Source organism: Anneissia japonica, unplaced genomic scaffold (assembly GCF_011630105.1).
Source record: "Anneissia japonica isolate Jap-2015-1 unplaced genomic scaffold, ASM1163010v1 scaffold34487_len40036_cov180, whole genome shotgun sequence".
In the NCBI taxonomy this organism is placed as follows: Eukaryota; Metazoa; Echinodermata; class Crinoidea; order Comatulida; family Comatulidae; genus Anneissia; species Anneissia japonica.
In genome coordinates, this window is record NW_022749602.1 from 3,358 (window position 1) to 19,022 (window position 15,665).

Here is a 15,665-nt window from a genome sequence, read left to right on the forward strand (position 1 = left end):
ATTTAAATAAAAAATAATCGATATTTTCATGATCCTTGGGTACCATAAGGTCAGAATCAGCACGAAAATTATGTAACTATGTGAAAAATAACATTGATCCTCCACCCCAATTTGATTCCCCTGATTCTTATTGCTCTTAGTATACATTTATCACCTGATAGTTCTGTCCATGGAAAAATACCTACGTAGTCTATTTGTCAATTAATTGAAAATATAAAACCATACCAGCAGTCTGTTAATCAAAACTCTAAGGTATAAACTTGTAGGTTTAAATCAAAAGGCAATTAATAGGTGTATTGAAATAATTCACATCATATTGCACCCTGTGTATTCATAACACATGTTTAATTAGGCCTACATAATTTTTATATGTATTTCACAATACTCGTCAACTCGTATAAATAAATACAATACGCCTATAGTCATTGTTATACATATTGCATTATATAATGTGTTTATGATTATTTATTCACGGAGAAATAAGCATACTGTACCCTGTGTATTCATAACACATGTTTTATTTAATAAAGCCCGCATCATTTTTATATGTATTTTACAATACTAGTCAACTCATATAAATAAATACAATAAGCCTATAGTCATTTTTTTACATATTGCATTATATAATTTGCTCAATGTTTCCTGCACTTTATTAATTCATGAAGGAATTCATTCATTTAGTTATGGCATTGACATTTTCTTGCTGATTTTTGCAATAAACTGTCACCTTTATAAAAATATAAATATAACAAAGTTGCAATAGAATAAAAAGGAAAAAATGAAATAAAACCTACATTATTCAAATTATTTTTACAAATTAAATTGAAATACAATTAAATAAGATTATGTTTTTTAATTATTACTATAGCTTAAATTAATATTACAATCAAAATTATTGAAATTAATAATTATTTACAATAAAATTCAAAAGAATTGAATTATTTGTTCATTTAAATTGACATATTTACATGGATTACAACAGATACATAAAAAAAATATATTATTTTAAAAATTCACACCTAAAAATAACATTTAAAATAGTAAAATTACAACCAAAAATAAATAAAACTTAAAGATTTGTGTAATTTGAAAAAAAAAAAAAAATTTAATTAGAAAAATTTCAGCATTTAACAACAGCAATGCAGTGACAAAACAATATCCATGTGCAAGTATTCTTAGGAAGAAAATTTGATTTCAATTTAGCATTATAAAATTCAAACATTTTGTTTTTTTGAAAGTTAAAAAGAATCTAATCAATTAGATAATAGGGGTTGATCCAGAGATGTCCGAAAGCAGGGGTGACCGAGAGACAACACTACTCTAGGGGGTCAATCATGCGACAATGAAATTTTTGTTTTCTATACACCCAGAAATAAGCCCTGATGCATTTTTCATGCGATGTAACATCCAAATGTAATTTTCATTCGGACAATAAAGTTATCTTGTATCTTGTATTTTGGGCGATCAATAATTTCTTTTTCTTTCTTTTTTTTAAATTTTAATTTTCAAAATGGGGACCAGGCAGTCCCCCTAAATCCCTCCACCCCCTACTAAAGGAAGGTTATTCCAGATGGGCATAATTTTCTGAAAATTTTATATTTATGGGATTTTGATTTACATTGAGGAACAGATAACATAAATGTATCAGAAGAAAGTCTGTTGGTAGGACGGTCCTGGCATAAATTAATATGTACAGTCATCAATAGAAATATCATAACTCCAAATTGTTTTATTTTTATTTAGTTTTCCAACAGTGAAGAATCGCCACTTACAGGTAAGAAACAATGTAAAATACATAACAGTATATAAATATAAACCTCTATGCAAATGTATATGGATATATGAACATATGGAGAAACCTTAAAAAGCAGAAGCCACACAGTACAAACAAGAGAAAAATAACACCCAGAAAAAAAAACAAAAAAACACCAGGTGAAAGCAAAATAACTTTTATAAAAAAAATATAAAGTCAATATTATTACTGAATATCATGGGTTGCCTCATTATTCCAGCCTCTAATAGAACTCTTACAAATTTTTTACGAAGACAATATTTAGCACAAGTTATTATTATCTATTGTTATTATAATATATTATTTCATAAACATAAAATGATGGTATAAACAATGCTCGAACTATAGCAGACACTCCATAGAGTGGCCATGAACCTACACAATATGCAGGCCGTGTATGATGGGAGAGACTGCAGCACACTCTCAAGGAAATAATGGAATTGCCCATCATATTCATGCACCTTGTTTTCTTGAGTGCTGAATGAATATGGTGGGAAATTTGAATTTCTATGACCTTTGCCTTGTCCTTTGACCTTTCCTTCCAAAAACGGAATGTCTTTCTTCGATTACGATGTAACATTCCACTAAATTTTACAATGATCCATTCTTAGCATTTGTGTAATCTTGCTAACACACAGATAGCAGTGAATACATAATTACTTCCATGGCGGAGGAAAGGAACAATGAAGTAAAAATCGTTTTGGTAATAAAACATTAACAAAAAAGTTCCTTATTAATTGTGCCTTGTTGGTGGGAATTGAACCCGCAATCTCTCAATGTTTGAAGAAGTGTTCTGGTTGGGTTTTATCTGTGATACAGCAGCAGCCCATGTGGTCAAGTTATTGTATTAGATTTTAGATTATTTAACATTTCCTTAATGGCCCTTGATGTTTTGAGTTGCTTTACCAAGTTGAACTTGTTTAGCGTTTGCTCCAAACTGAAGTGTGCTCATTGACTCGCTCTTGTTCTTCTTGTCTGGACTCACGTTAACAAATAAACAAGCCTGAAAAATATTTAACACATGCAGAAATACAATTTTCATGAGAGTAAAAGGTAAAATCTAGTTCCATATTCATTAATGAACATAGGAGAATGAGCCCATTGTACTAAGCTTCAGCAATTATGGTAGGGGGAGCAGTTCCCTTCCATGGCACCTTTTTAATTCCCCCAGTACATTTTAACCAGGTACTCAACTACACTCCTGGGTGCAAAGAGACAAGCGTAGGCAAAGTGCCTTGTCAAAGGACACAAACAAAATGCACAGTGAAGGTTTGAACCTAACCTCGAGGTTGACAAACCAGAGCACAACTGCTGTATCAACCATTCCCACATATGAGAGTATGTTTGTGAATTCTGTGTTTCAACTTGCTGAGTGTAGGATATGGAAGTCATGCCCATGTCTTTGTGACTGATTTTGCTTGTTGGCCCAGCGGTTGTAGTTCTGTCCCTGGATATTATAGCAGCCCGTATTATAGCTGAAATTGTTTTCAAGCTATAGCTGGTTTTTAGCACTTAAGACAATTTCAGTTGCTTTTTTTACATGCATGAAGACATAAGAAATCTTACTTTTGCATCTCCTCCTAGTGATGGCTGAAGAAGGTGTGTTAATTTGGAATTTCTGTAAGGTATATGCAAAGTATTTAATCTCAAGCCTGTGAAAACCTGTAAGAAAGAAATAACACAAATTAACTAATTAATTAATTAATTAATTCACTAATTAATCCTAAAATTTGTGAATAAATTGTTGATAATCAATCTTCTAAATCCTTGACTCACAAATGTTCGGTTGCAACCCAAAATAGGGGTACCTATTACAATAAAAAAAATCACCTGTCCGAGTGAGGTAAGTGACTTGTTAATAGCGGCAGCCTCCACTAATCTTTGCCCAGTTGCCTCTGTCTTGGCAATTCTCTCAGATCCAGCTAAATCAACCAGAGTCAGTGACCCAAAACTTGTGGCGTTAGACACCTTGTTGACTCCCTCTACAGTCAGGATTAGCAGTAAGTGTGAACGAGAACTAATAAAAAAAAAGAAAATTAATATCTTTTCACTTCTCCCACCACCCTCATCATCCTCAGTCTTCAGTTGTCATTATCATTATCGTCATCATTGTTAATTTCTTATTGTCATTTTTAGCACAATTTAAGTTCTTGTCATGTATTAAAATATAGTAAAAGCAAAATCATAGACATGAACAATATTCACAAAAGCTAAGTTTAAGACGACTACAAAATACATAATGAAACAATATAAAAAAAGAAAGACAGCAGCACTTTTAAGACTAACTTTTATAAAATTTAATCTCAAATGAAAAGATATTAATTTTTTTTTTATTAGTTCTTGTTCATACTTTACTGCTAATCCTGAGTGTAGAGGGAGTAAACAAGGTTTCTAAAGCCTTCAGTTTTGATGTGATTACATTACAGAGGTTAGTCTTAAAAGTGTTGCTATTATTTGTTTTATTTTGTTCTATAGCAGACAAACACAGCTAAACATTGTCTTCATAATGAAACAAACGGCTAAACATTGTCTTCATAATAAAACAAGTAATCACTCTCAACACCACTACCATCATAATAATCATCATCATAATTACAGTAATACAGTATCATCATCATTATTACCTGCTTGAATTCATTTTGGTAGATGCTACAGACCGATTCCTGTCTCCAATTTCCATGACCTTAGTGATGTCACTCTCGTCGTTCACTTGGAACTCTGTCAGTCCCTTAATGACTAGTCTCTTCCCCTGCATCCTTATGTCCAATGCTTCCTTGTTTTGCTCTGACAGTAAATCCCGTACATGCTCATTATATACCTCAACCATAGAAACCTATAAGTGAGGCAATCAAACCAAGAAGACATAGTAATGAGAAATGGTCATAGGACATGGTCATGAGACGTGGTCACAAACTCATGGTCATGAGACATGGTAACATGCCATGATATTCAGACATGAATGAGACATGGTAATGAGAATTGGTCATGAGACATTGTAACGTGACATGGTGATGAGACATGGTATTGAGACAAGGTGATCAGCGGTCATGGGACTTGGTTATGAGACATGGTAAATTGGTATGAGACATGGTATCATGATATGGTCATGAGACATGGTAAATTGGTAATGAGACTTGGTCGTGAGACATGGTAATATAACATAAAATTATGACAATCACGGTCATGAGACTTGGTAATGTGACATAGTGTACTGAAACATGGTAATGAGACATGGTCATGACATGTGGCAATGTGCAAAAGTTTATACAATGGTATAGTATACTGCTAAAATAATAATACTAATATTAATTATGTATCTGTTATTGGATAAATTATAACCTTACCTACCACAATAAAATATACTAAATTATATACTGTATTACAAGCTCAGCAGAGTATCCTTAAACAAACAAAGTGCTGACTTCTGCACCAGCCTTACCTTAAGGGTGTAGGATATCTTAGTACGTTCACTGCAGACTTTCAGTAGCTCCCTGATGGATCTGATATTAACACCAGGGTCCGCAGGTGGTCCCATCATTGTGAACGTCTTTCCCGATCCAGTTTGACCATATGCCATGATACAGACATTGTAGCCATCGACACAAGATGTTATCGTTGGTAGAACCTCCGCAAATACCTAGGAATATTTCCATAGAAAAAAGACTTACTTGTAATTTATGCTTTAATGTTGCTAAAAGTAAAAAGGTTTGTTGCTCCAATGTTAATCATAGTTGGATTCCTATGGCTGCTTTTGTTGCATTTAGCTGAAAGGTCAGAAATGCCAATTAGAGTACTATAGAAAAGGATCAAGGAACATATACACTCTGGAATATTTTCATGGTGTACCACTGACACAAATACCCGGGTAGAAGGCAAGACAAAAATCAATGTACCTCTGACTATGAAAATTATCTTTAGAAAACACGTCAAGCACAGTGGTGTGACGAGTCATGGGGCCAGGGGCGATAAAATGTTGGGATCCTTGCATGTCAGCAATGTATTTTCGACAACAAAATGATTTAGGGGTGGGTATTCTGGTACCTAAAAAGATATGAATGTGGCTGGAAAAAAAAAAAGTATTATTGTTTATACAATGTCAGTTCTATTTTTTTAAAATGTGTGATGCATTTAAGTACATAATCAGCAGTGATATTATTAAAAGGGGACTGTGTCCCTTCCTGGTCCCTTATAATCTGGAGAATGAAGCTTTTCCCATGAAAGACCGCTGGTCAAGTATCTGTACTGCAGTCCTGAGTAGTTGTAACAGGGGCTTGGGCCTCAGCAGGGCATCTATTGGTTGGGGGTCCGCCTCCCCGAGAACTCAAGGCCGTTACGCAGCACCAAATTATTCGTACACTACTGTACAGTATATAGCCCAAAATACTGGTTGGTTTTTAAATGCCTCAGTGAAAAGGCACACTGCATCTGGTCATCAGTCTTACACTTTTACCAGGCATGCTCAGTGGTTGTGTCACCATGAAATGCATATTGCATCTGGTCACCGGACTTTAATACACTTTTACCAGGCATGCTCAGTGGTGTCACCATGGAATGCATGGTTTTTAGTTATACTATACTTTACCTCTGTCTGAGTTGATTCCGGAGTGAATACTTTGTCAAACATAAAGCTGGCCTTCTTTCCCGCTGCATTATTGCACATAATATCTTGATCGGATGGAAACTCATGACAGTTCTCAGTCCGATCGTCAAAGCGTACACGGCAGAAAACGCGTATATTGCCACGTAGTTCTTGAATCTACAGTATGTAGGAAAAAAATATTGTTGATTAAATCACGCGGTACTGTTTTTACTGTTTTAGTTTATAAAGAATTTCTATCCATTTTGGTTGGCCAAAATTTTGGTTGTTCACTTGTTAAATATTCTTGCTACAGCTTAAGACTGTTCTCCAATGAAGTGCATCAGGCTGCATCATGCGGCGTTGACTGAGTTGGCCTGAGTTTTATAAAAGATTGCTGTGGTGTTGTTACATTGATTTTTGTTCCTATTCACCTGATTGTAAAGGAGTTTCCTTTGAAGACACTCTTTCTTGTAAAGCACCTTCAAATCCTCCAGCTCTTGATTAGTGCTGCTTCCAATGTTTGTCATCTGTGACACAGCTTTACGCGCCTGTCCCAATAAGTCATTTATGTCTGTGATAAAAGCAAATGATATTCATTTCTAATGCATCTCTTACTTTCACTATGTACCACCCCTCCTCTGCATTTGCCTTGTTATCTAATCTTGCTAATTTTCGTCTCTTAGCCTTCATTTCATGTCTCCATAATTCATCATTCCATTCTACCAGCTCATTTGCAATCTTGGTCCAATCTGACTCTGTTCCCCACCCCTTTCCTATTCTCTCCCAATGGTATTCTTATCCTTCTATGAGTCGAATGGCATTGGGCAAGTTGAGTGGCCAAGTGGTAAGGCAGGGGCACCGCTAACTACAGCCCTTAACATCAGTGCTGGTTTGAGCCGATCCTCGCACATGGTTCATTTGGTAGAAGTCAAAGACTTAAAATAAAGGTCCAATGTACGCATCTATCTCGTGTTCAATTTCAAGAACCTGTTGCGTCTTTCTGAAGCGTAGGGGGTTACCCTGATGCTATGGTTTATTTCAGCCCTTGTCATTGTGGAATGATGTGAATATAAGTGCCTCTTTACGGCCGCTAGGTAGTCACGGACTACGCCTATACGCAATTCAGCACAAGGAAACTGCGAGTTATGGTTTATTCTCCCACCTTAACCTTACCATTATATTCACTTCCAATCCTTTTCCAAATATTCTGCAACTCTATCTCTCTACAATCTACAATCTTTGACTCAGTAAACCATAATAAACCAACCACAATGAATACATCAAGAGTCTTACCTGCAAAGCACTCCTTAACATGATTTTTCAGACCACGATGAGCCTTGTCTAGTGCCTTAATCTGCTTGTCAACCTTCTTCAGAGTTTCCTCATCAATAACTGGGACCTGGGGCTCTGGGGCTTGCTGATAAAAAAAAATAATTCCAGTAAAAAAATTAAAGTTTGTGCCTGTACATATTGCATTTATATTATTAATAATAAATCATACAGAAATATGCTTTGTTCATAGCCCCCACACTCACCCCCACCCCCAAATATAAATAAGCTCTTAGACTATAAATTAATAGGTCATTGGCAGATGCAGGAGGGGTCCAAAAGGATTGAAGAAGCATAAAAAAATAAAATTCCATTTAAGTTTTCTAGATCTTTCCATTCATTTACACTAAAACTCAAATCTTGCATTCTCAATTCCGGGTTTTAGTTCTGATTCCCTGCTTACCAACTTTATTTTCATGTATATGTTTGTGTTTCTTATTATAGCTTTCTGTCTGTGTTATTCCATTACCTTTATACTGTTTAGTTTTGTCATTGATTTGTTTAAGTGGGCCCCTTCATATCAGCCAGGATGAAAGGACTACCCACTTAAAATATATTTGAATAAATGAATAATAATATTTTACATCTAAATTTGACACTTACTATCTTAGTATTCATCCGAGTGATTGGTCTTGCGGTGTTTGGACGTTCTTGCTGCAAAGATGTAACCTTTAGGTTTGCTGTTTTCACATCCACCTCCAAAGTTGTAACTTGCTCTTGTAGCATGGTAAACTTTATAGACATAAACATTCATTTTCATCATAAAATAAAAAATTTCCATTAAGCGGCATATTTAATATTGCAGAAAACTTGTTGCGAGAGCCCGCAAAAGCATATACACTGCGGTTGCGAACATCTGTGTATTTGCATGGATATGCAAATTCAGAATTCCTGTGTCTGCATATATGAAAATACAAGTACAATGAAGCAAACTAGAAGTGCTACAGTGCCCTCTACATCACACATCCAAATTGCATCATCACAAAAATGTTTATAAAGCACACATATCCACTGCAGTAATGCTCAAGGCACTACAGAAGAAAGGAACCAAAAAATTACCGTAAACCTAAAAAGCACCAACAAAGAAATACCACACACATCACCTCACAGTTTATTTTTCATCATCTTAAAAAATCATGAACAAACTCTTGAAGATGCCTCTGTAAGAAACATGTAGTCAATGAAGTTCTTGTAAAATCAGTACTTCATGAAGATCTGAGCACATTTAATTTTTCTGTTTCATCCAGCTGTTTTCAGAGATCAAATAAAACTTACTCATACTCACAAAAGAAAGGTTTAATCCCCTGTCCTGTGGGCAGCCCCCTTCCCATATTTGAAAGTCCAACTACAGGATAAAACTTACCTGGACTTTCATAATATTGTTATCTGTCTCAAGCTCGTGGTTCTCCATTTTCATCATTTCATGCTCTCTTGACTGAAAAAAAAGGGTTGTGACTTGTTATGACCCATATTAATAATAAATCTCTATTGGTCCTCATTCAATAGGAAATCGGGAATTTGGGCTGGGCCCCTGGAGACCCACTGCAGCCACAGTTCAGCACCATCCAACTTAACTACAACATAACGGACACAAACATTGTCATTAACTCATCTAACTCTCAATATGAGGGCTATTCAAACAGCCAAGCGATGAGATTCCAATTAAAACCCGATGCTGGCCAGGTTTGAATTGGGGTGTTTAGCACAAGAGGAAGGAACAATACATCAGCCAACCGCTCAGCTCTGAGAGATATGAAAATTTAAAAAATTAGAATAATTAAAACTACTGTATAAAAACAGTGAATAAATAAATTCCTAAATAAGTATGATAACATCGGTGTATTTATTAAGATATATAATTACCGTATTTATAATGAAAACAATTACAATAATAAAACAATAATAAATAGTTATAACAGATTATATTATATTTACAATATTAATAATCATCATCATCATAACGACAATGGAATAATGGAATACTCTAATGTCATTTTAATTGGTGGAAAATATGTTTGTATTTTACTGTCTTAAGATGTATATATTTATATGTTATACGGATTGGGTGCATAAAGAAGTATCTCTTTGTAGAAGAAAAAAACTATCTTTATCTTATCTCTATAGTATAACAAATATAATAAAAATATAATAACCCAGCATAAAACTCTCAACTTACTAATTTTGCGAGTTTTGTTTGCAGAATGGAAATCCGGTCATCTTTTTCCTTGATCACGTTAGAGTTCAATCCGGCAAGTCTATCGGGGGTGTCCATTACTCCTGTGTCCCCCACTGCATAGTATGTTGACACGGTATCATCAAGGTCATAGTTACTTTGCCGTAAAGCAGCAACAATATCATATTTATCTTCCCATGTTGGGAGCGTTTCCTGAATAAGAAAATAAATTAATTGTAGGAACAAAATCTCTGTACATCTTTTATACAGTACTCTGGGAAAAAGGTTTTGTTCCCACCAGAATTTAAACCCAAGGCACTTAATTAATCAGCAAATAATGCGGCAAAGCTGCTATACTCCCTCTTTTGCCTTAAATCCTGTCCAGACTATCATATTTAGTTTGACAAAAACATGTTAAATGCCTAAATATGGTCATGATGGCATCACATCATGACCATATATAGGCATATCATGACTGTAAGAGGGCATACAACAGTTTTTATACCTTAAGCTCTGTACACGCTATCAAAATTCTTTGACAAAAAAAAAAGGTTGTATGACCATATATAGTCATGATGTATGGTCAGGATGTGATGTCATCATGACCATATTTAGGCATGTCACATGTTTTTGTCAAATAAAATTTGATAGTCTGGACAGGGCTTTAGCTTACATTATTCTCAAACTATTGCATAATACAAAAAAAATACATTTTAAAATAATATCAATATGAAAAATTCATTACACTATTCTCAAACTACTGCATAATACAAAAAAATACATATTAAAATAATATCAATATGAAAAATTCATTACATTATTCTCAAACTACTGCATAATACAAAAAAATACATATTAAAATAATATCAATATGAAAAATTCATTACATTATTCTCAAACTACTGCATAATACAAAAAAATATATATATTAAAATAATATCAATATGAAAAATTCATTACATTATTCTCAAACTACTGCATAATACAAAAAAAATACATATTAAAATAATATCAATATGAAAAATTCATTACATTATTCTCAAACTACTGCATAATACAAAAAAAAATACATATTAAAATAATATCAATATGAAAAATTCAGTATAGAATAGGAAAATAAAAAGTAGATTCACCTCCTATTTTAAGGCAAAAATGAGCGATTTTCAATAAATTTTCCACCGATGGTTGGATTGGTAAATTTTATAGAATAGCTAATCTTTAATATATTTTCTACTACAGCTGTCAAACACAAGCCTTCAAAATCCTGTCCATTTCATACCTTAATCTGTTGTACGAGGGGTTTGATGAAATCTGTGTGCTGTTCCCAAGAAATCGGCATCTTAATCCATCCCCCTGTTGCATCATCAAAGTAACAGTGGATGTTGCGTTTCTCCTAAATACAAGAAAAAAGTAAATGAAGCAATATTAACGATAAACATTCACTCTAAGTTTGGGACCTTTAATTGGTCTAGGTAACATGCTAACAATGATTAAATGTTAAAAAAGCATATTATTATTGTAATGCAGTCTAAATTTATTGTCTATAAAGCCATTTTAAATGATGCAGTACCGTACTGCATGTCAAGGTCATAAATTTGGTGACCCCTGCATTCGTCCTTTCTGTTTGTTACCTCTGCCAAGGTCCTTTTGTCTGTCTTTCTGTTCGTTGACTGTTAGCAAATTACACAAAACTAATGATTGGATCATCATAAAATTTCGCGGAATGGTGCATAATAATCGAAGAAAAAGCCCCCTCAATTTTCGAAAGAGATAGTCAAAAGATATCGTCCAGGTCAAGGAAATCTGATTTTATACCCACAGCACTCAAGAAAACAATGTACTGTACCTGAATACGTCGGGTGATTTCATTATTTTCTTGAGGGTACACAGTGCCACCCATCATACATGGCCTGCTTATTGTTAGTACTGTATTCAGGCACAGGGCGAAAAAATGTACTCTATGGAATAATTACTCTAGTTTAAAATGTAAACATCCTGAATACAGTACAGTATGAGGAGGCACTTGAATGAATCTTACCTCAAAGATGTATGTCAGAATGCGCCCTCTTGTGGGATGTTGAATGGTACCAGCTCGATCATCCATTTGAGAGCCACCAAGTCCAGGGGAGACATTAATATCTCTTAAAGATGTGGGCAGTGATTGTTGGTTGTAACTTGTTGATGGCGTCATACCAAATTGGAGCTCCTGACGGGCTAGAGGGTCAGCCTGTTCGGCGTCTTTTATTGCTTCTCCATCCCGCTCAAAGTGGCCTTGAGAGTACCAGAGGTTGGGAAATGGCTGCCATTCCTATTATTATGCATTATAGAGAATTAGTATTATTATAAATTTGTACTTCAATTTTATTCAGATTCAATCTTATTCAAATATGAAGGTACAAGCCAACCTCTGAACTTAATCCTAGTTTGTATTTAAGTGATAGGTGTATAACTGAGCAGCCACAATATGATATTCATTTTATAACATGACATAAAACAAACAATATAATGGGCGAATTCAGATAAAAATAAGTGCTGTGATGTTATGACATTTGTAACAAAGTACAACCAACAATATTAGGCTGAAAGCTAACATTAACAACATAACAATATGCAACATTTTCATATTAATTTTAATTTGAAATCCATATTTGAGGCTTGCATTCCAAAATCAACATACTGTCGATAATTTTTAAACTGAGAAATTAGCAGGAGAATGTCGCAGCATTGCATACGTTAATACAGAGGAGCCATAATACAGTACTTCTACTTATAACTTTGGCAATAGTAAGTCAATCTTCATTTTTTTTTTAGTCACTGATGCTGGATTTGGGATGGCATGCCTCATTAGAGATGTATAAAGTGTCTTTTAATGATAAGATGACAACGATAGATTGAGGATGTAATAACGTCACATAGTCATCAGTTATCGTCTGAATTCTAAGACATGGTTTGGTTTGAATATACATTTTGTAGAGAAAACAAGGTCATGGGCAAGTGCATCTATAATAGGCTTGCCGCATCAATATCAAGCTATTGTCTGTCAGCTCCAATACTGTACCTGCGTGTCAAAGGAGTCCATGTAGAATCGTTGGCCTCCTTGATTGATGCAGGTGTATGATCTTCCATTATGGTGATAAAATGTTTCAAATACAATCACATCTTCATCCTAAGAAATACAAAATTAAAATAATTCTTGGAATAATAAAATCATCGGATTTTCTGAAGGTGTATCCATTAACATAAATGTGGCAAAGACAAGCCAAACCAGTCAATCGTCGCAAAAATCAATTTTGAGTTATTAATACAGTGTTATGGAGTAAAATAATAGCTATAAAATGGTAAAAAAATCATTCAAATCGGACATTTCCTTATGAAGTTACAAGCGTTTAAACACACAGCTGTTGAAAGAACTATTATATGAGAAATCAGCCTTCAAAGTTTATGATTTCAGGCATTTCTCATGCAGAAACTATCATCAAATCCCTAAAAAATGTTGTTTTAACATTGCACATTGGGAAAATAACAGCATAGAATGATGTGTAGGTATATAAAGGTTAGTTTAGTGCAATAAAATAGATTTTCAAAAATTTGACATTCCAGCATGATTTTGCCATTTTCTGTGAAACACGATTTGCGACGAGTGACTGGTTTAGCTTGTCTTTGCCACAAATGTAGTTTTGGAATGAGCACTGAAAGAAAAGTGCTTTAGTAGTGAGGAAGAAGATCTTGAACTTAAACATGAAATTCAATGGGTAAATGTCCAGTTCTCAGAGAACAGGTGTGTGATGCAGGAGCAAAAAAATTGTGAAAGTTATACTTCATGCAGCCAAGTTCTGAACCCTCTTGAAGTCTGTTGAAATTTGAGATTCTTTAAAGTGTCAATAATGAATTGCAGAAATCAAGAAGGGATAAGATTAAAGCCTGGGATTGAAGATATGGTGGTTTGAAAAGGAAGAATTAGAACATGAACACCAATCTTGTATTAAGAGCTGATGTGATTGTGTAAGTACTGATTCCTCAATTAATAGTAAGTAGTAGTAGTATATACCACCTGTTTGATACCTGCATTTTACATAAAATGTGGATTTCTGAAATAATGGAGACTAGCAGTTAATAGGCCTACTCACCTCCATTTTTTGTATCTGCTTTGCAAGACTGAATGTGTCTTTATTCTTATGCGGTACATCATGAGACTGTGGTCGAAGGGCATTAGCTACCCTCTGTTGCTGCTGAATTAAATGAGCTGCTTGTCGGTGTCGACCTGTTGCATTCTGTCCATATCGCACCGTCCGAGCACCACCATAGAATTCATCTGCAGCATAGCCGCCATAATTTCCAAATGGTTGAATATTATTATATCCTGTTACCTCTGCTTTATACTGACTAATTTCTGGCCTACTGTGATCATGTGAATTTCCACCTTGTAACTGATTCTTTGGGTGCCATCTCTGATTTTCGTCATACCACCTTCCCCTTTCAGCTTCTTGCTGCACACTTCCATTTCCTGCTACCTGACCACTGCCCTCCAATTTATGATTTAGTTCATCAAAATTTGGATTTTCAAGATGTTTCTGTAATTGACTTTTCATCTGTTCATTTCCTAGAGGTTCTTCTATCACATGACTGCTGCCTTGTGACAAACCATTGGAGGGCGCTCCTTGACCCCTTGTACTAGGGTGACCTTTTTCAAAGCTACTTGCTTCAGCACTAGGATTTGTAATTTCTATTTCACGAAATTCTTGATTTCTTTTCTTGCGCTGTTTTGTCGTTGTAGGTTCTGGCATCACTTTGACTACTTGTGGCTTTGGTGCCTTTGAGGCACCACTACCCATTGGTTTGAATCTGGGGAGATCAGTGGCAGATTTCTCCAGACTTTTTAAACATGTTTTTTGTGGGTAGCTTATGCCAACAATGCACAATCATATCGGAACTAATATTCCAATGCTGAAATTGAAAGAAAAGTACAAGCTTACCTACGACATTACCAAAAAAAATGTAAAGTGTTTTAACTGCGCGGTTGATACCTGAAAACTATCTCAAATTTGCACGGAAAATTGCTAAGAAAATAGATGCGCAGAATCATAACTAATGCAAAATACATTGGTTACATATTAAGAGATAGGTCAAGGCCTAATTTTTTATTTTCCAAAATGTGCAGACAGATATTTATAAAAATCATCCTAGGCCTATATATATATATACTGTCTCTTATACACATCTAGATGTGTATAAGAGACAGCTCTTGAAGTCTGTTGAAATTTGAGATTCTTTAAAGTGTCTATAATGAATTGCGGAAATCAAGATGGGATAAGATAAAAGCTTGGGATGGAAGATATGGTGGTTTGAAAAGGAAGATGTAGAACATGAGCACCAATCTTGTATTAAGAGCTGATGTGATTGTGTAAGTACTGATTCCTCAATTAATAGAAAGTAGTAGTAGTATATACCACCTGTTTGATACCTGCATTTTACATAAAATGTGGATTTCTGAAATAATGGAGACTAGCAGTTAATAGGCCTACTCACCTCCATTTTTTGTATCTGCTTTGCAAGACTGAATGTGTCTTTATTCTTATGCGGTACATCATGAGACTGTGGTCGAAGGGCATTAGCTACCCTCTGTTGCTGCTGAATTAAATGAGCTGCTTGTCGGTGTCGACCTGTTGCATTCTGTCCATATCGCACCGTCCGAGCACCACCATAGAATTCATCTGCAGCATAGCCGCCATAATTTCCAAATGGTTGAATATTATTATATCCTGTTACCTCTGCTTTATACCTGTCTCTTATAC

The 15,665-nt window shown here is 34.8% G+C and overlaps 1 protein-coding gene across 1 annotated transcript in view; it reads right to left on the reverse strand.

The window, feature by feature from the left end:
* Positions 1 to 450: 450 nt before the first annotated feature.
* LOC117121120 (kinesin-like protein klp-3) overlaps positions 451 to 15,665 on the reverse strand; it is a 15,784-nt gene continuing 569 nt past the window's right edge. Inside the window, exons 2-16 of the mRNA XM_033266221.1 lie at positions 14,001 to 14,817; positions 12,932 to 13,039; positions 11,912 to 12,181; positions 11,153 to 11,266; positions 9,877 to 10,086; positions 9,064 to 9,135; positions 8,304 to 8,432; positions 7,665 to 7,788; positions 6,803 to 6,942; positions 6,375 to 6,548; positions 5,232 to 5,429; positions 4,417 to 4,625; positions 3,623 to 3,809; positions 3,359 to 3,454; positions 451 to 2,795 (exon numbers count right to left, since the gene is read on the reverse strand). Coding sequence (XP_033122112.1) covers positions 2,667 to 2,795; positions 3,359 to 3,454; positions 3,623 to 3,809; positions 4,417 to 4,625; positions 5,232 to 5,429; positions 6,375 to 6,548; positions 6,803 to 6,942; positions 7,665 to 7,788; positions 8,304 to 8,432; positions 9,064 to 9,135; positions 9,877 to 10,086; positions 11,153 to 11,266; positions 11,912 to 12,181; positions 12,932 to 13,039; positions 14,001 to 14,705 — 2,865 coding nt within the window. The 5' untranslated portion in view covers positions 14,706 to 14,817 and the 3' untranslated portion in view covers positions 451 to 2,666. The remainder of the gene's footprint in view (positions 2,796 to 3,358; positions 3,455 to 3,622; positions 3,810 to 4,416; positions 4,626 to 5,231; positions 5,430 to 6,374; positions 6,549 to 6,802; positions 6,943 to 7,664; positions 7,789 to 8,303; positions 8,433 to 9,063; positions 9,136 to 9,876; positions 10,087 to 11,152; positions 11,267 to 11,911; positions 12,182 to 12,931; positions 13,040 to 14,000; positions 14,818 to 15,665) is intronic.